The 26,161-nt window shown below is 38.3% G+C and overlaps 2 protein-coding genes across 2 annotated transcripts in view; one reads left to right on the top strand and one right to left on the bottom strand.

Moving 5' to 3' along the window:
* Positions 1-68: 68 nt before the first annotated feature.
* fbl (fibrillarin) lies at positions 69-19,994 on the bottom strand. The gene is made up of 9 exons (XM_057833127.1): positions 19,828-19,994; positions 14,799-14,945; positions 14,411-14,551; positions 12,638-12,732; positions 12,381-12,551; positions 5,797-5,929; positions 5,550-5,662; positions 5,210-5,355; positions 69-749 (listed from the first exon to the last, which is right to left on the bottom strand). The coding sequence occupies exons 1-9, from the start codon at positions 19,835-19,837 to the stop codon at positions 725-727; spliced, it is 981 nt and encodes a 326-aa protein (XP_057689110.1). The 5' UTR covers positions 19,838-19,994; the 3' UTR covers positions 69-724.
* A 5,222-nt stretch (positions 19,995-25,216) lies between these two features.
* Positions 25,217-26,161, top strand: part of LOC130915106 (phosphatidylinositol-3-phosphatase SAC1-B) — a 37,030-nt gene continuing 36,085 nt past the window's right edge. Inside the window, exons 1-3 of the mRNA XM_057834846.1 lie at positions 25,217-25,351; positions 25,838-25,935; positions 26,015-26,089. Coding sequence (XP_057690829.1) covers positions 25,323-25,351; positions 25,838-25,935; positions 26,015-26,089 — 202 coding nt within the window. The 5' untranslated portion in view covers positions 25,217-25,322. The remainder of the gene's footprint in view (positions 25,352-25,837; positions 25,936-26,014; positions 26,090-26,161) is intronic.

Genomic DNA, 26,161 nt, shown 5'->3' with positions numbered 1-26,161 from the left:
GATGACGGACGAGGGACGTCTTCACTATCTTCAATGGCATGCGTTAGAAAACGCCACAGCAACATTTTACTACATGAAAAGCAAGTTTTATTTACAATGTAAAAGTTATACGGGTACTTATACAGCTTTACAAGAACCTCTTAAGGAATTGACCTGCTATTGACAACTATAGACGTCCAATTCATTTCAACTGTGAATGCTTCATGTTTGGATTGGACGTGCAGCGACGTCAATGGCGCTTAAACATGAGCGATTACTGTGAGACCTACCAGTCATAATGGTTTTGGACGTCCACTGCTGTCAATGGCACTGAAACAATATGCTGTCATCTACAAATTTGATGGTACAGTCATGACTTCTTATTATCATAGAATAATGTAATGTGACAAACATGTTTTTTGGGGGGATCTGAAGGAAAGAACCAAAACAAAACAAATGCAAACATAAAATATATATTCAGAAAAGTTACAAGTTAAAAAAAAAATTTTTTTTTAAAACTCAGAATCATAAGTCAACTCACAGCTAGGTCGAGTGCACTTTTTCAACAAGGAGCAGAAATTTTGGATGAATGGAACTGTCCCAAATTTTATAATGTATGTCCAAAATGAACAAGGTAATTGTGTTGTGACATGATGAAAGGCCAATGGTCAAAACTGACAAAAAAAAAAAAAGTTTCTAAGAAGCAGATGAAGGTCAAATTTTGTGCAGTTGCCTTGGGATTCCGTCAATTCTTCTTTTTTGGTGGAGGTCTGAGGAATAGAAAAATACAACATGTGAAAAACGGCACAATTGAAGCACCAACTTTGAAATACAGTGCTGGTGAAAGTATTGGCACCTTCTCCCAGAAAATGATTGCATTTACAAATGCTTTAGTAGTAAAATCATTTATTTTTCTTGCAATGAAAAAAAAAAAAAAACAAGAGAATGTGGGGGGTGGAGGAGGGGGGGGTGAAATCATAATTTTACACAAAACTCCAAAAATGGGCCAGATAAAAGAATTGGCACCCTTTGAAACAACATGTGATGTTTCTCTAATTTGTGTCATTAACAGCACCTGTTACTTCTGGCACATAACAGGTGGTGGCAATAACTAAATCACACTTGCAGCCAGTTAAAATGGATTAAAGTTCACTCAACCTCTGTGTTCTTGTGTGTACCACATTGAGCATGGAGAAAAGACCAAAGAACTGTCTGATGACTTGAGAAGCAAAATTGTGAGGAAGCATGGGAAATCTCGAGGCTACAAGTCCATCTCCAAAGACCTGAACGTTCCTGTGTCTACTGCACACAGTGTCATCAATAAGTGTAAAGCCCATAGGGCACTGTGGCTAACCTCCCTAGATGTGAACGGAAAAGAAAAATTGACGAAGATTTCAACGAAAAATTGTGCGGATGGTGGATAAAGAACCTCGACTAACATCCAATCAGGTTCAACCTGTCCTGCAGTCCGAGGGTACAACAGTGTCAACCCGTACAATCCTTCAGTGTCTCAATGAAAAGGGAGTCTATGAAAGGATACCCAGGAAGAACCTACTTGTGACCCAGAGACAACTTACCTGAGAAAGCCAAAAACCTTTGGGAAGAATGTTCACTGGTCAGATGAAACAAAAGTAGAGCTTTTTTGGAAAAGGCAGCAACATAAAGAGTTTACGGGGGGGGGGGCTTCAAACAAAAGAACACTGTCCCCACAGCCAAACATGGTGGAGGTGCTGATGTTTTGGGTTTCTTTGCTGCCTCTGGCACTGGACTGCTTGACCGTGTGCGTGGCATTATGAAGTCTGAAGACTACCAACAAATTTTGCAGCATAACGTAGGGGCCAGGGTGTGAGAAAGCTGAGTCTCCCTCAGAGGTCATTGGTCTTCCAGCAAGACAATGACCCAAAACACTTCAAAAAGCACTAGAAAATGGTTTAAGAGAAAGCACTGGAGACTTCTAAAGTGGCTAGCAATGAGTCCAAACCTGAATCCCATAGAGCTCATGTGGAGAGATCTGAAAACGGCAGTTTGGAGAAGGCACCCTTCAAATCTCAGAGACCTACAGCAGTTGGGTTAGGAACAAAAAACAATGGTCTAAAATTCCAGCAGAGCATTGTAAGAAACTCATTGATGGATAGCGGAAGCGGTTGTTCGCAGTTATTTTGTCTAAAGGTTGTGATACCAAGTATTAGGCTGAGGGTGCCAATACTTTTGCTCGGGCCTTTTTTTGAGTTTTGGGTAAAATGATAATGATTTAATTTTTTTTCCCATTCTCTTTTTTGTTTTTTCATTACAAGCAAAATAAGTGAATATATTACTATCAAAGTATTTGTAATTGCAATCATTTTCTGGGAGAAATTGAGCATTATCTGACAGAATTTCAGGGGTGCCAATACTTTTGGCCAGCAGTGTACATGTCACTTTCTGTTGAGTTTGAGTCAACTCCATGAAGTTGGAAGTGGACTGAAAAACAGCAGCAAATGACCTGAAATGCCCCCAAATTAAACTCACTGGTTGCCATTGACCGCCATAGACGTCCAATCCATCTGAGGTTCAATCCATTTGAGGTTCAAATGAATTGGACGTCCACTAGAGATAAACTCAATTCAATTCGCAGCGGAGGGAAGAAAAGAGCTTGTTTTTCAGTTTGTTACTTGTATAGTAAAATATTGCACAATTATTTCCTGACCCATGCATCGATAATTGTTATATTGCCATAATGTGCGGCTATCGTGAGCCTAAAATCGTAAACAATATCTTGAGGTACCCAGAGGTTCCCACCCCTAATTTATATAGTGGTATATTTTTGTTAGGTGGTGTGCCTCAGCTCAAAGGTTGGGCTAAGGCAGGGGTCGGCAACCTTTAACACCTAAAGAGCCATTCGACCTGGTTTCCACAGAAAAAACTTTGAGCCGCACTCACGTTTTTGCCTTCTCAAATTAAGATGTTAGCAATGGGGTTGGGAACCAGTCAGGCTCACTTTTTATACACCTCTATTCACGGAACACTAACACATGTCATTATTTCACCAACTACGTTAAGTCATGGTGCCACCTTCCTGGTGACAATGTGACTTAATGACCTGCGTTTACTAAGAAAGTGAGCCTTACTAGTTCTGCTCAATATAGCAAGCTAAATTCCTTTGTTAAATCTCATAAGCCCCACAATGTTTTAGTCAAATACTCGTGTTTTATTTTTTAAAACTGAGCCGCATCAGAGGGATCAAAGAGCCGCATGCTGCTCCTGAGCCGCGGTTTGCCAACCACTGGGCTAAGGTAAAATCTCTGCTTATTAGCAATAATTCCTTGTGTGAGAAAATTGGCAATATAATAATAGTAATAATAATACCTGTAATAATGTAACGAATCAGGTTCTAATATGGGGGATTTTTGCGTGGTGTACCTGAACGCACCACGTGGCTGACTTGAGAGTGAGGGAGTTTTTACTTTCATTTTGTCCAGCTGCGACGTACAATAGGCATGTTGTGTTGCACAAGTTCTGAAATTAATGATTAAAAACCTGACGAAACGATTTTTTGGCAATGTTACCACAACAATAATTGTCACTTTAACTCATAAAGACTGGCGAACGGAGGTCGGAGGAGGACCGTTGAGCCAGTTTACAGTCACTGCACCACGCTCATTTTTCTATCATTCCCATCTTCATTTCAATGGTAAGCCTCACCTTTTTCCTTTGTTCAACACCTGCACTAACATTCTTGGAACCCATGTTGATTTCTCTTAAGAAAATCCGCCGTGCCTCAGTCTTGCGGGAAAACAAAGACACTGCGGCGCAGTCATAAATAGTTGTATTTAGAGCATGTCGTCGGATGTAGAAACAAATGCAGAGTCAAATTTTACGTCGGATGTCGAAAAGATGTGTCGAAGTGATCGTATGTCGAGGTACCACTGAATTTTCAGAGATACTTTATCTGACAAAATCATTTAGCTTTGAGATTTGTCCACCAGATGGAGCTGGCTCATGTTTTTTTTATAGCGTGTCTATTGTGTTCCAGTATAAATGAAGCATTTTTTCCCCCACTAAAGTTGGACAAATACTAATTCAGATCATTGTCTATTCAGTTTATTGTAAATTCAAGGGTACAGGCTCCTAGACTATTTAAATCGAATTTAGTTTTGGTAAAAGGTTGAAGTGTGTTTCATTCAAAATCAGTCTACAAAATAAGAACATTTTCATAATAATTATGATTTCATTATCTTTAATCATGTGTCGTTTTTAAATTAAAATGTATTTAAAAAAAAAAAAAAAAAAAAGTTTTCTGTTCGTCCCCAGTGTCACTGTCCTTTCTGTTGTGTTAGTATCCCCTTAAGAAAATGCCCAATTTATTAATGATATCTGACAATTTATTATCTGACGATCACATCACGCCAGTGGCAGGAAATTCATCTGGGGTAAGCAATTGTAATTTTTACCTCCTTTCAAAATCAGATTTTGCAGTTTTATGAAGCTATATTATGTAAAAATGTTTATTTGTAAAATTATGGACTTCTCATGAAGTATCTAAAATCATGTTAACTATTATGCTAGCAAAGCTACACTAAGCGCTAACTTTACACAAAATATCCCCCCATTAGTATACACTGTTACGTCCAAGTGACACCCTATTAAAAAAATTTTTTTTTTTTTTTTTTAAAAAGACCCACCTGTTTTTAGTATGGAGTAAGATAGCTGTCAAAAAGCTTCACTCATATTCACACATTCATGTTCATGTATAAAAGATTCACTCATATTTACGCACTCATGTTCGTATTTAGGCATATGTACCTGTAACCACAAAATTCTGACGTCAGATTTTTTGTAGGTCTGTGTAAACCTCAAGTTTATGGCTATGACTCAAAAGCGTTGAAATGACATGTAGGTCTAAGGGAAAACTAATCGATCCCTATCCTTGAATCCGCTAACAGCGCAAAAAAAAAAAAAAAAAAAAAAAATTTTTTTTTAAAAGGCTGACTGCAGTGCTGTGCGAGGAGCTAACCTGTCAGGTGAAAGTTATGAATCACTGGTTAAGTCAATAACGTGTTTGTCCAATATCTTTATTCTTGTAATTGTACTTTATTAATAGATGTACAGTTCATGGACTTACAGTTACTCCTGTAGCCCACTACTGTTTTTCTGTTTTCAAATCTTTTTGACAGCTATCTTACTCCATATTGAAGCCAATTATGCTGATCGTCTCTTCATATGCAAAAGCACTTGGTCAATGGTCATGTACCTGTAGATGCCCACCACCACAGCGTGGTCTCTTTCATAGGGCTCCAGTGTGATCTGCTCTAGTGGTTTCATATTCTCTGAACTCATCTTCTTTACTTCTGAGGCAAACACGGCCTCTGGCGCAGCTGTCGAGTCTATACAGTTAGCCTGTTTGTGTGAAATTGAAAGATGTTTCAATATTGGACATTCAGTTGTCCTGAAATTAATTTCAAATCTAGTTGGAAAACTAACTTAAAATCCTAATGAAACTAGCAAATCAAAACCAGGACCACAACAAACATCTTGCATAGCATTACAAACATAACCTGTTCAATGTCAAGAAGCCAATAAATTGTGGGTACCTTTATGGAGATGACAAAATGTCCGCCGTTCTTCAGGAAGTTATGAGCATTCAAAGCAACAATCCTAGTCTGGTCTGGCTGGGCAACATCAGCGAAAATGACATCCACCATGCCTGAAAATGAACACGACCAAAATGAGCTCAATATAAAAATTCTCAACATGATCGCCTTATGGAGCATGCACTAAAAACAATTAGCTTGAAACGGAATTAGTCCAAACATCACAAAATCTTTGACGTCTACTCACCAACCAACATTCTGTACTTGTGTGGGTGACGAGCATCTTCAATGATGGGAATGATGTTGGTGCGTTTCTTTGCCACGTTAAGAAGATCACGACCTGATCTGTGAGAAAACTCTACAGCATACACCAGCCCTTCCTGCAACACAATGTGTAGGATGCATGGATTAATGTAGGGGGAAAAATTATTCAAAGAACTTCGATGGTATTGAAGGTTCAATCATTGAACATATCAAGTTTTCAGTGTAAATATATTTGAATAATAGGTTTCTACAGGTATCAGCAAATCTAATTTAATGCCACTTTTAATGCCACGTTAAATTTAATGCCCATCCCCAACAGCATACTTTCACATACACAAATTGTAAGTAATTACTTTTTAACCCATCACCGATATCCCGATATGGCCCAACTCCAAAAATCCAATACCGATATATGCGGTCGTGGACTAAGCCATAAAATGTTAACTGTGTTGTGATGCCACACTGGATACTTTAATAATGATAAATGTAAGAACTTCAAGGTTTTCCAATAGGCATTCTGTGAAATGCAAACATCACTTTTTTTTGGAGCAATTGCCAATAATCTGGCTCAAAAATACAAAACAAAGCCACAAAGCTTCATAACAGTGAATGAGTGAATTCATTATTTTTCAATTATTTATCATTCATTTCCCTTTGCATCATGAATGCAAATGATCTGCTCACATAACAAATGCCAGACATCTTAGTTTGGAGACATCTAATGGTCAATAAGCATAGCTGCTGTGCTAAACTGTGACCAGCCTTTGTACAAAGGCAGAAGGCTTCTCCCTTCACTTTAAAGTGCATGGGCGGTTTGCCGATCCGCGAAGACAATCGACAACTCAGTCATCATGTCAAATAATCCAGGCGAGTTATGTGTGATTTTCCGCTTCGAAGACTTTGAAACATCACTCGGTTCGGGTTAGCATGTCGGCTAGCTGTCACGCCTTTTGGTTTGTTTACATTCTCAGAAGCCGGGGAAGGGAAATGACATACAGTATGTCCGATTCAGGTGTCATAAAATATCGGTCGGGAGGTGCGACAGTAAAGGTGAAGTCGACAGTTTTGACCATTATGGAGTAATTTTGCCATGTCGTCCTGAATAAATGCATTTTTATTATTTCATAATCCATTTAGGACAAGACTGTTATTTGTGTCATGACCATGCCGTTTATTTAGGAATTGGGGAAAATACTTGGATAAAAAGAATATCTTGTAAAAATATTGAAGTAAAGAGACAGAAACAATGACATTTTGCAGCTCTCTTCGTCGCGTTTTCCTCGTTTTGAATAGTTCCCTCTCGACAGGCTGACTGGTCCGTCTCAAGCCATTTATATAGCTATTGGGGATAAATACTTGGATAAAAAGAATATCCTGTAAAAATATTGGAGTAGAGAGACTGAAACAATGACGTTTTGCGGCTCTCTTCGTCGCGTTTTCCTCGTTCTGAATAATTCTCTCAATGGGCTGAATAGTAAAACCGATGAGCCCAGTCTACCGCTGACGTCATCCACCTGTTGGGGACGCTAAAGCCCTATAATGGTAGGCGTGGCTAATCAGCAGATTAAAAGACTAATTTCTCGTCATCTGCGCTCTGCTAAATTGTTGTATATAGTCGAATCGTCTCAAAATATGATTCTAATTCACATAATGCAATTTAAGACTTTTTTTCTCACGTCATATGCTCTTTAAGGGCAACATGCATACTAGCCCAAAACCGATGTCGATGTTATCCGATATAATTTTTAAATGCTTTTATTGGCCGATATTATCAGACAACTCTAACATTTTAGTTTAATGCTTTTTAATGACACAGATAAAAACCCTGAACAAGAAAATCTGAACAAATTATGTGGGGATGCATTGCACCCTCATGGTTCCTACAAATTTTGCAGCATTTTCTTTTGTATATTTTGCAGTTTTTCAGTTTTGCCAATTTGGGTCCCCCCCTCATTGTTCTTTTATGTTTTCGCAGTTTTTTGGACCATATGGTGCAATTTTTTGCGTGTTCCATGTACCCACCCCCCCCCGGACTTTTGCGTGCTTTATTGAATTTTTTCCGGTTTTGGCTTTTTTTTCCCCTCGTGTTTTTGTGTGTACAGTGGTACCTCTACTTACGAACATATCTACATACGGAACTTTCAGGTTACGACACGCCTCAACAAGAATTTTTTTTTTTTTAAATTCAGGATACGAAAGGGAAAAATACCGTATGGGCTGCTACTCGCAGCTCCCAGAGTTTACTGAGCGTAACATACTTATAGACCCTACCCACCGACGTCACAAAACCACGTGCTCGCTGTATGGTTCCGCCCACTTGTCCGTCATTTTGTCTCTGTATTAGCATTGGTTTCAATTGATCGAGGAATTTAAAATGCATTTCATGGAAGACCCGGTGCTTTCTGATGCCGTAAACTCACTGGATGTGTTGCATAAAAGGAGTTATGTGGAAAAGCTTCGTTCTATACAGTCGCCAGATCCATATTTGATGCCCAAATCGATGTTTTTCGACCCACTGTCTTCGCCCTGTCTGCCTGACATCTGCTACGCTGATATTTACAATTATCTTGTCCACACAAAATCAGCCTATTCTCACGAAAATTTGAAAAACTTCAAGAGCTTGGACGCTTATAAATACTTCGTTGCTGATTAGGTGAAACAGGTCCTCGTCCACGAAAATTCAGCAGGAATCTATCTTGTGCTTGGAAAGGTGAGTTACGAAATTTTCAATTCAAAATCTTTTGTTCTTGCTAACATCCGCTGTCAAGTCTAATGTATTTGTCATTTGTCAATGGAGCTAGGGCTTTTAATGTTTATATGGTTTAGCGACAGCACTCTCACGACATACATACGTGTATGTTGTCGGCGATTAGCCTAGCAATGATCTTAATTGTGGTTGTCAGCCCAAAACCCTCTAAATATATATTAAATGCATCTTACCAGATATAAAATGACTACTACATAATCTGTGGTAATCGTTTGGAGCCCAGTTTTCTCGTCGAATTGCAGCAGCCCATCTCGCTCTCTCCTCTCCGTGTCTCTCGGAATCCGGTAGAACTTCAAGTCTCTCCGTCTATCTTCTCTGTTATTGCAACCGACCGCCACACACGCCTTCACCATTTTGATTATTAATGTTAACGAGCAGAAAAACACGCCGTAAATAGGAGGAATGTACGTAGCCGTAACAGGTCAACACGATGTGTTGACGGACAAGTGGGCGGCACCAGTCAGGAGAGCGGAGTTGTGACGTCACGTGGGTAGGGTCTATAGCTGCTCTGCCAGTGGCTATTGCCTAGCATCTTCCTGACATCCAATTGGCTAAGAGGGACCTCTACTGGATGTGTGTATCCCAGCGTCCTCCTCATTCGCCATCAGGTGTTCTGACAGCTTAACGGGAGTTTAACTTTTATTCTTTTTTTACACTATGCTCTCATTTTTGTTTGTTGTGCAATAATCTAAATGTAACTTGTATTTGTTACATATTTTGATGCATTTTTATGCTTTATATAAGATTTATGTGTGAATTTTGAAAAAAAAAAACGCATCTCTACGTATGGAATTTTCAGATTACAAAACTACTTCCAGAACTGATTAATTTCTAATATAGTGGTACCACTGTATTTATTTTGAGCACAACAAACTTTCTAATATACAAAAAAAATATGATATGACTGAACAACAACTGAAAACACTATTGCTTGTAAAATTAATCATAGGGCTAAACTATTTACTATTAATTAGGGCTGTCAAACGATTAAAATTTTGAATCGAGTTAATTACAGCTTAAAAATTAATTAATCGTAATTAATCGCAATTAATCGCAATTCAAACCATCTATAAAATATGCCATATTTTTCTGTAAATTATATATATATTCTGTAAAATAAATTGTTGTAATGGAAAGATAAGACAAGATGGATATATACATTCAACATACGGTACATAAAAACTGTAGTGGGCATTTCACTCTACTGTCATTTAAATCTGTCTATGCTGTCCTCACTCTGAAGCGTCTACTTTTTCCAAAGCTAGACAGCTAGTGAACGACGCCTTAATAAGTAGACTTCTTTCTTTTTCATCTGATTTATTAATAAAATGGCCTCAAACCATTGTCCTCTTCAGACCGTCGTAAAACTACAAAAAGTACACAAGCATTGCATTAGCAACATTAGCTTAGCACGCTATACAGGTTCACTAAACATAAACAAAAAGAGTCTCATACAAAAAATATAACATTTCGCTTACTAATATTATATGTAAATTCTTTACAACAACCATACTTACGGACAAATCTTGTCCAAGGATCATATAAGCACAACATATTTAGCCCGAGACGTCGTGCAGCCATAATGAACTGGCAAGAAAACAATAAACCATGTCGCAAAGCGACCACAAGAGTTCGCTGTTGGACAGCACAAAAAGCCTTGCTGTAAAACTTACCAAAAGGCAGAATACTTTCTGAGCGGGACATGTGCGTTAATTGCGTCAAATATTTTAACGTGATTAATTAAAAAAATTAATTACCGCGCGTTAACGCGATAATTTTGACAGCCCTTCTATTAATACTATTCACTATAGAAAATAGTAGCACCACCACCAGTAGCAAGGCTACTGGAAGGCTCTGTTGTAGGGAACCTAATGAACTTTTTATCTAAAATACTCCTAAATCGTCAAATTCTTGACTTGAATCTATCTTTAAATGATGAAACCGTTTTAAAACTGACATGTCAAAAGTAGACATAAGGGAAATTATGGAATAACGGGAGCAATTTTAACAACTTTAACGGTTGATTCACAACATTAAATTGTAGTTTAAAGCTGCTGATACAGAACGGGGACTTGAGTTTTATTTAGTTTTTAACTTGATACTAAAATAGTAGTTTGGTTAGTAGTTTGGTTTAGCATGAGAGGATTTTTGAAGAACTTTGGAACTAATGCGCGAAACATTAAAAGGGGGGTTGCATCAATAATTGATTTCTAATCGAATGGTAGCCTCTGAATCGTAACAGAATTAGGAGTGGGAACCTCTTGGTACCTCACGATACGTTACGCTCTACAAAGCTCACGATAACGATGATCTGACGATATGGCGATACAACGATTATTGATACATTATTCTAGAATGATTTCCTGACCATTCTACAAACAACAGAAAAACAAGCTTCTGCTGTGGATTGGAATGAGTTCATCACTAGTAGACGTCCAATGCACATGAACTGGGACGGTGGCAGCGAAATGTTCATTCGCTGTTATCCCTCCCACTTGAAACGGATTGAACGTCTATGGCCGTCAGTGGCAGCCAATGCCAGGCAATGAGGTAATTTTGGGCTATTTAAGGTCATTTACCTGTTGATTTTCAGTTACTGCCTGTTGATTTTGGGTCACTTCCTTTTATTTTGAGTTCCAGAACAGGAAGTGACCTGGGAATCACCCAAATGAATAGGCAGTGACTCAAACTCAACAGAAAATGACCTGTAAATGCCCTGAAAATCGGACAGAAGGACTGAATTATCTGGTTTGAATGAACGAACATTCCCAGTCTAAATGGATTCAGCGTCGTGCACCGTCAATTAGGGCTGCTGCTGTCGATTATTTTAGTAGTCGATTAATCGATGAACTAGTTAGTTCTAATAATCGAGTAAGCAGATAAGGAACATGAAAAATTCAAATACCTGAGCTGAGCCTCAAACAGTATAAAAAGAGATAAATAAGGATCTATGTACAACAAAAGGACAATTGGCTAACTTACATAGCCAAAGTCCGCTAGCTTAAATGCTATTAAAATGCTAATGCCCCCCCCCACAATGCTCTTAACAAATGGTTACGAAACATTCCCACAAAAAATGGCTAAATATACCTATAAACTAAATTAGGAATGCATTAAAAAACATTAGCTCAATTTAGCTTATGTAGGTCTTAACATGGAGAAGCTGGATTCAACCATGTGAAATGAGGCAGACTAGAGGGCAGTGTATCCACCCAAATCAGTACTAAATGCAAACACTTTCAAAATAAACCATTAAAACGCCACTTTAATTAAACGAATACTCGAAGCAGAAAAATTTAATTCGAATCTTTTTTCTAATCGAATACTCCAGTTAATCGATTAATCGTTGCAGCACTACGGTCAATGCAGCCTTAGAGTTAACAGACACTATTATGGTGGAAGATTTTGGTAGCAACTTGTTGGTTCCTTTTATTTATTTATTTTTTAGACATTGACACCTTTTTAAAACCTTATCTCGATTCTTGGCAGGAGAATATCGATAACATTCTGGGATAGAAAGTATCACGATATATCACCATTTCGATATTTTGTCACACCCCTAAATAGAATCGTTAGGTGCCCCAAGATTCCCACCTCTAACTTTTACAGACGCATTTAGGGTCACAGCCAAGTTCATACAAAACAAAACAAAAAGACAAAAATATGAATTATTTCCATTGCTTCAATACCATCATGATAGGTGTGTTATCAGTTTCTCTGATTTCTTCGAGGAGCTGGCTGCAGCGTCAACAATTCTATTGACCTGTCGTGACAACGTTGACAGAAAGGGTAGCACTCACCGGCCCAACTATGTCAGAGACGTGAGACACTGTTGTACCAGAGGCAGCCCCCAGGTACATGACTTTGGCTCCTGGTTTGATATAAATGTGGTCAACTCCTCCCAAGATGGCTGCTGCCAGCTTTGAACGGAACGGATTCCATGCTCTGTATTCAATCTTCGTCTCTCCCTCCTAATGACCAGTAAAAAATTAAGAATGCATTGGTTGTAGTTTAGGATGTTGAAACAATATTGGGAAAAAATGCACTCCACACTCACCTCAACACTCATCCTCTTCTCTCCATACACAGATTCTCCTACGACCATGTTCTTGGTCACCAGAGCATCCTCTTTTCCCCTGCAGATGAAGACTCCTAAGGAGAGTAATAACATATTATATATTCAGTCAAATTAAAACGACATGCTTATACACATTCAAAATAGATACTCAAGCAAAATTCACAAAAACATGTCGACACTGTCCATGTTTTTCTATTTTTTTTTAAATGCCCAAATACTTCTATTAGTCGTTCATAAGACAGCTCATCTTCAGCCGACAATGTACAAGAAATAGTTTTTTTTTTTTTTTTGCAAACAGGAGAATCACAGTTAGTGTTAGTGAGAACCTCTTGGTATCTCATGATACGATATGATTTGTGATACAAAGTCATAATAACAAACTCACTTTATGGCGATACAACAATGTCGATATATTGGTCAGGAAGTCATTCTATGATATTCTACAAAACTAATAAGCAGAAAACCAAGCCATCTTCATCTTTCCGCTATAAGTTTATCACGAGTAGACATCCAATCCATTTGAACTAGGAGGGTGCCTGGAAATGAGCCCCTCCCACATCTGTGGCCATCAACGGCAGCCAATGCCAGGCAACGCCATTTCAGGTCATTACCTGTTGACTTTGGTGCATTTTATGGGTCACTTCCTGGTGATTTTGGGTTACAGAAAATAAAGTGACCCTAAAAATGAATAGGCAGAGTCAAACTCAACAGGAAGTGACCTGTAAATTCCGTGTAAAATTCGTAAGAGTTACTGCAATACTCTGGTTTCGAATGAACAAATGTTCATTCGCCCATCCCAGTCTTAATGGATTTGGATTTTTTTTATGCTGTGGTGGTGGTGGGCTACATCAAAGTCGGACAGCTCGACATGCTGTGCCGTGGCGAAATCATTCCATGCTCATCTGAAATTACGACCAGTGACATCTGAAATGAACAAATGCTATGCTAGGACGCGACGATTCGGGTAAAAGAGACGCCAAAAAGAACCTAATCGTCATGTCAATGTCAATATTAAGGTTGTTTTCACAGATTTAAACCAGAATTACATTCATTCACTTGAAACACCTTTCCGTGGATTTTTCTCCCGACTCCGCGCCAACATAGACTCACGCTTGCAAAAGGAAAACCGATGCGATTTTCAAAATAAAGCGTGTAAAGGAACAATTTGACATGCTAATTCAGACGACTTCTGGCAAATAGTGCGTAAATAATGAGCTGTAGATATTCATTTAGATGTATTGTTGAATTATACAAATTATAAATTGGAATGTAATTAAAAAAAATAAAAAAAAGAAATTGCAAGGCGTGGCGGCTTTTATATTGGTGTGGCGGTGTGCCACAATCTTTTGTTTGTAGGGGAAACTCTGCCCAGTGACGTGATCTGAATTTGCAAAGTAAAGAGTGATGCGCTTGTTTGCAGCACAAATTTATTTTTTTTCTGCACAAACGAGCACAAACCTAGCCCAAACGAATGACAAATTTTCTATAAATTTGCTCCTGATGGGTGGCACTCTTCACGGAGGTCTCTTCTGGTGGTCTCCGCATGTTTGTCCAGAAACGGCTAACATTCAAAAGAGGCAACATGGGAGCTCACACTTAAATTTGGCAAAGTGCACAAAATGATCTAGCCAAAGAATCATTGTTTTTTTTTAGCCTTGTTTCCTCATTTTTGGCCAAGCAGTTTTATTTTGGTATATCCATAAAAAACATTGGCATCAAAAATAATTATCCAGAAAAAAACACCAGACTAACCTTCATGCCTATGTGGCTCCACCAAGACTTTCTTTCCTCCTCCAAAGCCTCCTCGGCCACCCCGTCCTCCTCTTCCTCTTGGGGTCCCTCGACCTCCTCCCCGACCTCTGAATCCTCCTCCCTCTGGAGAACGGAATCCACCTTGGGAAAAGAAGGTTACAAAGTTGTACTTATCAAATCGTGGATTGCATTAAGTGTTGATTGTGAAGGAAAAAAATGGAGTTGACTTTAAAGGTTTGGTTATATTCCCTAAGAAAACCCTGAGAAAATGTAAAGACATTTCAGCATCTGGATTCACAACTACAGTTAAATGCTTTGAGAGCATAGGAAAAAAAATGTTATGGGGTATTTCTCTACATGCTGTAAAGCCAAATTCTCCAAGTTGTACCTCTTCCTCGGAATCCTCCTCTGCCGCCACGGTCACCAAATCCGCCACGATCACCAAATCCTCCCCGTCCACCTCCTCGTCCTCCTCCCCGGTCACCAAAACCTCCTCTGCCAAAACCACCACCTCGACCTCCTCGGGGACTGAACCCTACAGAAAGCAGATGGCAAAATAGCAGTTGAAATCATATTTTAGCATGCGTTTCAAAACTGCAACATTTAACACCACTAGGGGATAGAACCTCTGGGTACCTCACGATATGTTACGATTTACGATAAAAGGCTCACGGTTACAACCTCAGGGTATTCTACAAAACTATTAACAAACAGAAAACGGCTATTTTCATCCTTCAGCTGTGAATTGGAATGAGTTTAATACTAGTAGACATCCAATCCGTTTGAAATGGGAGGGTGGCAGCAGATGAACGAATTTTCATCCCTCCCACTTCAAACGGATTGGACGTCTATGGCAGCCAGTGACAGTCAATGCCATGCTATGAGTTAATTTTGGGTCATTTCACGTCATTTCTTGTTGATTTTTGGTCATTTCCTTCCCTGTTGAGACATTAACGGGTCACTTCCTGTTAATTTTGGGGCATTTACAGGTCACTTCTTGCCGAGTTTAGGTTACTGAAAAGAAGTGACTCAAGAATGTCCTTACATGAATAGTAAGTGACTCAAAATTGATAGGAAGCAACCTGTAAATGCCCTAAAATGAACAGAAAGTGCCACAGTAAATGCCCACAAGACTGGCTGCTCTAGTCACAGTGTCATTGATGACACTAGACGTCCAATTCAGTCAATGTGAAAATGGCTATTTGTAAACAGTAGAATACATCATACCAAACCTAAGATTTATAGTTTATCACTAATCAAGCAATGTGTGTGATTTTACATACTTGGCATTTGAAATTCTTCAACTTTAGCTGGTTATGACACTTTCAAAAATGTAAAAACTTTGGAAATAAGTTCATGACCATCCTTTGGTGTTTTAGATATAAAAAGATGTGCAACAAGGAATGTTTGAACTGTATTTTTAGTTTATAAATACTCATAGAAAAAAACAACCTCTACATAAACAAAAAAAAATCAAGAGTATCAGGTTAAGAGAAAAGTTAGGCACACCAGTGCAACCAATGCAAAAAGTGCGGAGCCTTGGCAATATATATCGCAAAGTTAATTTTTTCCAATATCGTTCAGGTCTCATTATATATACTGGTCCTTCTAAAAAAAATGAGCATATTGTGATAAAGTTAATTATTTTCTGGAATGTACTGATAAACATTAGACTTTCATATATTTTAGATGACGTAGTTCAAACCTTTTATTGTTTTAATATTGGTGATTTTGGGAAAAAAAAGTCAAGTCAAGAAAACCCAAAAATCCCCCTCTCAAAAAATTTGCATATTTCGTCAGACCAATACAAAAAAGTGTTTTTAATACAAAAAAAAGTCACGCTTTAATTATATCAGCTATCTACTCAATACTTGGTCGGTAATCCTTTCGCAGAAATGACTGCTTCAATGCGGCGAGTCATGGAGGCAATCAGCCTGTGGCACTGCTGAGGTGTTATGGAGGCGCAGGATGCTTCGATAGCGGCCTTACGCTCATCCACAGTGTTGGGTCTGGTGTCTCTCAACTTCCTCTTCACAATATCCCACAGATTCTCTATGAGGTTCAGGTCAGGAGAGTTGGTAGGCCTATTGAGCACAGTAATGTCATGGTCAGTAAACCATTTACTAGTGGTTTTGGCACTGTGAGCAAGTGCCTGGCCGTGCTGAAAAATGAAATCTTCATCTCCATAAAGCTTTTCAGCAGATGGGAAGAATGAAGTGCTCCAAAATCTCCTGATCGCTAGCTGCATTGACCCTTGATAAAACAGTAGACCAACACCAGCAGCTAACACGGCACCCCAGACCATCACTGACTGTGGGTACTTGACACTGGACTTCGGGCATTTTGGCATTTCCTTCTCCCCAGTCTTCCTCCAAACTCTGGCACCTTGATTTCCGAATAACATGCAAAATTTGCTTTCATCTGAAAAAAGTACTTTGGACCACTGAGCAACAGTCCAGTGCTGCTTCTCCCTAGCCCAGGTCAGGCGCTTCTGCCATTTCCAGGACACGCGTGTGCACAGTGGCTCTGGATGTTTCTACTCCAGACTCAGTCCACTATTTCTGCAGGTCCCCCAAGGTCTGGAATCGGCCCTTCTCCACAATCTTTCTCAGGGTGCGGTCCCTTCTTCTGATTGTGCAGCGTTTCCTGCCACACTTTTTCCTTTCCACTGAGGTGCCTTGAAACAGCACTCTGGGAAGAGCCTATTCGCTCAGAAATTTCTGTGTCTTAGCCTCTTGCTTGAGGGTGTCAATGATGGCCTTCTGGACAGCAGTCAGGTCGGCAGTCTTGCCCATGATTGCGGTTTTGAGGAATGAACCAGGCTGGGAGTTTTTAAAAGCCTCAGGAATCTTTCGCAGGGGTTTTGAGTTAATTCATAGATTCAGATGATTAGGTTAGTAGCTTCTTTAGAGTACCTTTTCATGATATGCTAATGTTTTGAGATCGCGATTTTTGTATTTTCTTGACTTTTTTGCCAAAATCATCAATATGAAAACAATAAAAAGCTTTAACTATTTCAGTTGTGTTATGAATCTAAAATATATGAGTCTTATGTTTATCAGTACATTACAGAAAATAATGAACTTTATCACAATATGCTAATTTTTTGAGAAGGACTATAGCAGAAAACACAGACAAGACTAAAAAAGCAGTTTCTGCTTCTGCACTCCTCTTTACAATAAACTACTGTATTTTAACCCAAAAGAATTGTTGTGTTTGATAGATCAATATGTCTATATGCTGCCATAGCAGATTCATGGCACATTAAATCCCCCAACTATTAATTTGTCCTTTTTACCCTGGAAACTCCCGTTTACAGACGTCGCGCAACTGCTTATATTTCAATCCAGCCATAAAAAGGGACGTAACTATATTATTCAAAATGTGTGTCATTTTTAACTTAGAATCATTAATTGATGTGTGATACTTCGTTTAAAAAAAAAAAAACGACTTAAAAAAATTATTCACTCGCATATTTTAAACAAATTACGTCACAATGGAAAAAAATGGTGTCTGTAAGTCACGGATATCTACCTCATAACTATCGTTTAATTGTATTTTTTTTGTTACTGTCGCATTTTCTCCGATATGTTAGATAAATAATTGATCCAAACAAAGAAAAATTGAAAAAAAAAAAAAAAAAAACGTTTAAAAGGGTAAATATATGAAAAAGAAAACCTCGACCACTCCTTGATTTCTGCGATTTCTGCATCGCGACCCTCGTTATATTACCATGTTTCACCCATATAATCACCAAAAAAAATCCGCTGTGGCTATTCACAGCTGTGTGTTGACACTCAGTGATACATGCTTCATGGAGTTTTTTGATCGAAACAAGGTAAGTACGCGATAATATCTCGTTAAAGTCATGGCGTCTTTCATTCTGCGTTTTTACCTCTTTTCGATCCAAAAACTCCATGTAGCATGTATCACCGAGTGTCAAGACACAGCTGTGAATGGCCAGAGCCGGATTTTGGGGGAATTTTAAGGGTGAAACATGGTAATATAACAAGAGTCTCGATGCAGAAATTGCAGACATCTAGGAGTGGTCGAGATTCTTTTTCATATTTACCCTTTTAAACTTTTTAGTTTTTTTTCCCTCCAATTTTTCTTTGTTTGGATCGATTACTTATCTCAAATAACGGGGAAAATGCGACAGTACCCCCCCCCCAAAAATACAATTAAGCGATAGTTATTAGATATCCGTGACTTATTTACAGACGCCATTTTTTTCCATTGTGACGTCATTTGTTTAGAAGTTTAAAATATGTGAGTGAATAATTTTTTTAAAGTGTTTTTTTTTTTTTTAAACAAAATTGTTGACATCAATTAATGATTCTAAACTAAAAATGACACAAATTTTTAATAATATAGCTACTTCCCTTCTTTTTAAGGCTGGATTGAAACAAAAGCGGTTGCGCGACGTCTGTAAACGGGGGTTTCCAGGGTAAGACTGACAAATTAAAAATAGTTTGGGGTATAATGCGCCATGAATCTGCTATGGCAACATATAAACATTGTTCTATCAAACAACAGTTCTACTGGCTTAAAATACAGCAGTTTATTTTAGAGAGGGGTGCAAGAGTAGAAACTGCTTTTTCAGTCCCGTCTGTGTTATCCGCCATATGCATATATTTTCTTTAAAAAGTTACAAAATAATCCTTTGTCAAATGATACAAAAATATATACGTTTTATACTCCGCAACACAACCGGAAAAAGCGGGAAGTGGAAGTACTGCAAAAAAATTATAGTACTGTAACATGTTTGCAACTTTTATCCAAATAAAAACAATCTGAAAAAAAAAAAAAAAAAAAACATCAGTAGCAGCAGATTCTCAAAATTGGGTGACTCAGATGCTAACATATGCGATCGGGAGATCCCTAGTAATAATAGAACTTTAAAAAAAAAAAAAAAAAAAAAAAGTTTTAAAAACATGGAAATAGTAAAAGGAAAAACGTTTGGTATGTCTCAAAAGAAAGCTTCATCTGACCTAAATCTAACAACAAGGAACAATCGAAATTTTGGTTGACGATGAGAACTACATCTTTCAATATTACTGTTCACGTTGACACAATTATAATGTATATTTGTTATTTTGTGTGTGTTTAAAAAGAAGGACATCATACTCGAATGTATGGATTACAGCTGTTCAATGTAGCTAACGCAACACGTGAGTGAAGGCATCATGGCGGCATTGCGTTACCAGCACAGTTATTTATCCGGCAACAATCAATTCATCCACATTTTCTAATGAAAAGGGTGTCGTAGCTATCAAAGAAACTATATAGATAAGCGCCAACGTCGATTCGTAGGTTTGATGAGGTACCAGGGCCACGTGTAACTTCGATTTCAGATTGTAATTTAGACACAGGTTAAATATACTCTAAATTCCAAAATAACAAGCTGCTGTCTTTACCTGGTTTCATGTTATGCGATCCTTTTAAAGAGTAGCGTCAACTACGAATGTTTTCGTCTTCTTCCCTAAGACTTCGGACGAGCACAGTCGGTCCTCAACTGCACATGTGCGACAACCGGAAGAACGGCTAAACACGCTTCCGGTCTAAGTTCTACTTCCGTTTTTTTAAACGGCTATTTATTTGTTGGACAAGCCATTATCGCCTCCTGCTGGCTGAAACCTAACCCGAAAATTAGTCAGAACACATATGTTTTGTATGAAATAATGTCCCCTTTCTTCAAAGAGAGGGGAAAAAACGAGGAATGGTTCATCTTGAGAAAGAAATACAGGTACGAAGGGGGAAAAAAACATATTTACACATTACACCCTAGATACCATTAGACGGAGTCGGTGGTGTAAGTAACCGACAGCCATCTTGCGTCGGAGGACTTCTCTCGCGGAATCAGGTGGAGAGACAGCGAGAACTAAAAGTTGTATTTACCATGTGGCAAAATGGATCTTGTCATGTCGCATTTATTTTTTTGGGCATGTGGCATTTTTGCCATGAGGCAAAATGGATTTTGCCATGTGTCATTGTTTTGCCATGTGGCAAAATGGATTTTGCCATGTGGCAAAATGGATTTAGCCTTGTGGCATTTTTTCGCCTTGTGGCAAAATATATTTTCATGGCAAAAAAATGCCACATAGCAAAATCCATTTTGCCACATGGCAAAAAAAGCCACATGGAAAAATCCATATATTTTTTTCTTCATGTGGCTTTTTTTTTTGCCATGGGGCAAATTGGTTTTTGCCACGTGCCATTTTTTGCCATGTGGCAAAATTGATTTTGCCATGTGGAATTTTTTTCGCCATGTGGCAAAATATATTTTCATGGCAAAAAAAATAAATTTTGCCACATGGCAAAAAAGTGCCTCATGGCAAAAAATGCCACATGGCAAAATACATTTTGCAACGTGGCAAAAAAATGCCACATGACAAAAAGAAAAATACGACATAGCATGATCCACTTTGCCACAAGGCAAAAAATGCCAAATGGCAAAATCCATTTTGCCACATGGCAAAATCCATTTTGCCACATGGCAAAAAGAATGCACATGGCAAAGTCAATTTTGCCACACTTTTTGTTCTCGGCCCTGCTGGGAGTGATTACATACACAAAAATACTGTTAACTCGCTGAATTCTTGACTGATGTACAAACAGTTTAACAAACTATGTTAACATGGGTATGATTCAGATGGATAATGACATCATGTTATTATTATAATGATTATTATTATTAACATTCTTCTTCTTCTTATGCTATTAATAAATAGAAAACACAATTTTTTGAAGAATTGCGTAGAGAAGCTTTACCCTCCCATGGTTCACACTTCCTTTAAATTTTCAGTCACTTGCTATTAATTTTTTATGCATTTTTGGGTCAACTAATTGGCCGCCATTGACAGATCTAGACGTCCAAACCATCCTGACTGAACGTGTTATATCAACAAATGCAACGCTGAAAGATCGGCATTCACAGCCAGTACTCCCACTTTAAATTGATTGGATGTCTGTCGTTGTCAATGGCAAACATTGACTTTTGTGTCACTTCCTTTTTAATTTTACACTGCTTGCAGGTCACTTCCAGTTGATTTCAGGTCACTTCCTGCACATTTGGGGACATTCCGGGGTCACTTCTTATATACACTGCTGGCCAAAAATATTGGCACCCCTGCAATTCTGTCAGATAATACTCAATTTCTCACAGAAAATGGTTGAAATTACAAATGCTTGGGTAGTAATATCTTCATTTATTTTGCTTGCAATGAAAAAACACAAAAGAGAAGGGGAAAAAAATTAAATCATTATAATTTTACACAAAACTACAAAAATGGACACCCTTTGAAAAATCATGTGATGCTTCTCTAATTTATTTAATTAACAGCACCTGTTACTTATCTGTGGCATGTAACGGGTGGTGGCAATAATTAAATCAAACTTGCAGCCAGTTAAAATGGCTTAAAGTTGACTCACCCTATGTCCTGTGTCCTTGTGTGTACCACATTGAGCACAGAGAAAAGAAAGAATACCACAGAACTGCCTGAGGACTTGAGAAGCAAACATGTAAGGAAGCATGGGCAATCTCAAGGCTACAAGTCCATCTCCAAAGACCTGAATGTTCCTGTGTCTACCATGCGCAGTGTCATCAATAAGTGTAAAGCCCAGGGCACTGTGGCAAACCTCCATAGATGTGGATGGAAAAGAAAAATTGAAATGAGATTTTAACGAAAGATTGTGCGGATGGTTGATAAAGAACCTCAACTGACTTCCAAACAAGTTCAAACTGTCTTGCCATCCGAGGGTACAACAGTGTCAACCTGTACTATCTGTCGGCGTCTGAATGAAACGGGACTCTGTGGTAGGATACCCAGAAAGACCCCACTTCTGACCCAGAGACATACAAAAGCCAGGTTGGAGTATGTCAAAACTTACCTGAGAAAGCCAAAAACGTTTTGGAGGAATGTTCTCTGGGCAGATGTGACAAAAGAGCTTTTTGGGAAAAGGCATCAAGATAGAGTTTACAGGAAAACAACAAGGCCTTAAAAGAAAAGAACACGGTCCCCACAGTCAAACATGGCGGAGGTTCCCTGATGTTTTGGGGTTGCTTTACTTCCTCTGGCACTGGACTGTTTGACCGTGTGCATGGCATTATGAAGTCTGAAGACTACCAACAAATTTTGCGGCATAATGTAGGGCCCAGGGTGAGAAAGCTGGGTCTCTCTCAGAGGTCATGGGTCTTCCAGCAGGATAATAACCAAAACGCACTTCAAAAAGCACTTAAAATGGTTTGAGAGAAAGCACTGCAGACTTCTAAAGTGGGCAGCAATGAGTCCAGACCTGAATCTCATAGAACATCTGTGCAAAGATCTGAAAATGGCAGTTTGGAGAAGGCACCCTTCAAATCTCAAAGACCTGGAGCAGTTGACCAAAGAAGAATGGTCTAAAATTCCAGCAGAGCATTGTAAGAAACTCATTGATGGATTCCGGAATCAGTTGTTCGCAGTTATTTTGTCTAAAGGTTGTGCTACAAAGTATTAGGCTGAGGGTGCCAATATTTTTGTCTGGCCCATTTTTGGAGTGTTGTGTAAAAATGATAATGATTTATCACTATTTTTTTTAATTCTCTTTTGTGTTTTTCATTGCAAGCAAAATAAATGAAGATATTACTACCAAAACATTTGTAATTGGAATCATTTTCTGGGAGAAATTGAGCATTACCTGACAGAATTGCAGGGGTGCCAATACTTTTGGTCAGCACTGCATGCTTAGCCAATATCGTCCTCCATTGAATATTGTACGCCTGGCGTTGGCTCTGTTGTACAATTAATGACTTTAGTGGGGAAAACTGAAACTCATCTCAACATTTTGGCGATGCTCTCCGGCGTGTCATGATCCACATCTTCAATCCTTGGTTCTCGGTCAGTAGTTGTTATCGCTTTGAAAGCTGTGGTTTGAAAGAATTACGAAGATCCATCTTGCATCTTCTGTCCTCAGGTGATTTTGGCTAAGCAAAGCAAATGACCGTCTCTAATGTGCTAGTCACATGACCTGTTCGAAAAACAATTTTGACCCATTATATTTTTTTTGTTCTATTCATTCATTTTTGTTGTTTGTTTTATTGCTTTACAACTTTTATAGACAACATTAAACCGGCAAAGTCTTAATTTTATATTCATATATAGGAAAGTCAATTGCATGCAATGACATTATTTTCGGCCACCTGGGGGGGCATAGCATCGGCCGCCTTTTAAGCTCTGAGTATGATTTGGGGACATTCCGGGGTCACTTCTTATATATTTTCGATCATTTCCTTTTGATTTTAGAACATTTCTTGGTGACTTCCTGCCTATTGGTCACTTTCTGTAGATTTGAGGGATTCATGGCACTTCCTTTTGATTTTAGAGCATTTCCGGGTAACTTACTGCTTTATGCTCAGTATTGCGCACTGTAAATTAATCGGATAATTGGAAATACTGTAAATGGGGATCTTTTTTAGGTCTAATTTTGCTGCAACCGTACATTTTTGCCCAAAACTGTACAGTACATGTTTTGTGTGCCTTGATTTCTTGATTTTTGTTGTGTAAATTATGTGAATTTGATTTAGTTAATTTCTTTGATTTTAATGTAGGAGGAGATACACGTTGAAATTTGAAAAATAACTGAAAATATTTTTACCAATAGAAATCAATGGGGCTTTTTTTTTGTCCAAAAAAAAGGCTTTTGACACAACCAGCAACATTAGGGGCAGCCACTGTAAGTAATGTAAAAAGATGTCAATGTTGTGGAGGTAGGGAACACACCACTAATTTTGCTACTGAAAGTCCAACCTGCATCAGAGTTAGCATAACATTAAACTGTGTAAACTTGCTAACGTGTCGAAAGCTGCTTAGAGAGGTGTCTTCCAGTATGTTTTTTTTTTTTTACTGTCAACTTAATTCAACCTTGCATTTTGTGCATTTATTCATTAATTAAAATGTATTTATTTTCAACTTCATTAAAAAAAAAATACATATATATATATTTGCAGCGTATGCACATTTTAACCCCCCCTCAAATTTTTTTTTCAAAAGCACAACCACTCTAAATTTCCTTTATATGAAGCAAGCATTTTGAAAAATGACTTTCTAGTTATGAAAAAAAATATATATTTTTTTCATCCCCGTTCACCCAATCTGTTTGGTTTTATTAATCTCCCGTCCTCAGCAAAAAGTGTACATGCAGGTTATGCTGTTATAGCGTCCCTACCAATTTTGAGACCAAACCTACACCCTTGCTTACAACAATAATAATACTATTACTAAGTACGCAGTAACTGTTGAGAGAAATGGTGGAGGAAATGTTTTGTATTCATATGTCCTCAGTTGATGTTGAAATAATGTTCCTATTGCTTGTTATTATTGACATATTATCTTTTCGCCACAAGATGGCATGATGGGACTTAATTGTCTAAAGTGCTACATTTATTACTTCTTTGTGTTTGACTTTGATTACTTTTATTTGTGGGATTGCCTGTGAAGACAGCAAGAGGATGTATCCGCATGTCAATGGAAATTAAACACGCCAAGTTTTGGCTAAAAGACAACTTATTCTCCGTCAATTCTTCCTACAAATGCAACGTTGAGCTGCAACCACCTCAACAGAAACATTAATTAATCTTTGATGTTAACGAAAAAGCAAGGTGTTTGAAAAATGGGTTGAAAATTAAGCAATGATTATGTTTATATAATAATATCATTATTATAGCTATAACAACACACTCAATTGACTCCTAATGTTGTTTATCAAATGGCCCCGATGCACAATGGCGGACAAATGAGGACGTTCGATTCTATTGGATCACAACGCTATTTGGCATCTATCCTCTTATTTAGACTATCTATACCCTCACGGTTGATTACGGAAGTAGTCAGCATAGTTGAGCTGACACGTCACGGACGAGGTTACTGAATGAAAGATGGCGAACACCTATGAGACTTTTAATTTGTAAGTGTTGCCAATGTACCACGTTGCTTTTTTTATGTTGTACAAGGTAAAAAAAAAATTCAGAGTCAGGTATCTATTTTGCAGCTTGAAGGCTCTATAAGCAAAATATGACTGCGCTCGGTGGAATCAGTCCATCTGCAGCCGAGTGTTGTGTTTTTATGTCTACGTCACGGGTTGTGCGACGAAAACATATTTGTCACTACTTAAAGTTTAAGTATTAAATGCATTTCTTGCATTTGAAAGCCGATTGAGGGTGTATTGGGTGAAATAGTAAATGCAATATTATTGAGTTGGGGTGCACGTATGTTTTCTAATTTAGCGCATCATTATGCTGAGGTTTAGATTATAATTCAAGACAACTAAAGACGCATAACCTTCCTCGCTGTTGTAGTTTGCTTCGGTTGAATGTCCCCCTTTTACGCTAGTGATGTGAACTAGCAATTGCATTTCTTATCTTTTTTTTTTGGGGGGGGGGGGTCTTTACAGGCGCACCACAACAGATAAATTTTACATCGAGACTTGTGACGATGGCTCTGTGGATGTGTTAGCCATCGATAGAGTGTCAACTGAGATGACGCTCACAGGTAGGCCTTCATTGCAAATATTTATAAATAAATGTTTGCCTTTTGCTAACGCTATTGTTGTCTCTTCTGCGGTCCACAGTTAAGAGGGATATTCCGACATCTGCTGAGATCAGGCCAATATGTGGACTCATGGGAACAATACGCTTGGTGGCAGGTAGTATGTTAACCCTCTTTAAACCTTACAGAGCTCTCATTTCATTAATTTTCTGACACTGACAGCGCTAGA

The sequence above is a fragment of the Corythoichthys intestinalis genome, chromosome 4 (assembly GCF_030265065.1).
Source record: "Corythoichthys intestinalis isolate RoL2023-P3 chromosome 4, ASM3026506v1, whole genome shotgun sequence".
In the NCBI taxonomy this organism is placed as follows: Eukaryota; Metazoa; Chordata; class Actinopteri; order Syngnathiformes; family Syngnathidae; genus Corythoichthys; species Corythoichthys intestinalis.
Note: the sequence above shows the minus strand (reverse complement) of the source record. Positions and strands in the feature narration are given on the sequence as shown.

What these genes read in the sequence shown, in the direction of transcription:
- fbl (XM_057833127.1), bottom strand. An exon ending in TCTCTGACATAGTTGGGCCG is followed by an intron (nt 5,930 to 12,380) that starts GTGAGTGCTACC and finishes ATTGTGTTGCAG; the next exon opens with GAAGGGCTGGTGTATGCTGT. An exon ending in GTGGTGGTGGGCATCTACAG is followed by an intron (nt 750 to 5,209) that starts GTACATGACCAT and finishes TCTATTCCTCAG; the next exon opens with ACCTCCACCAAAAAAGAAGA.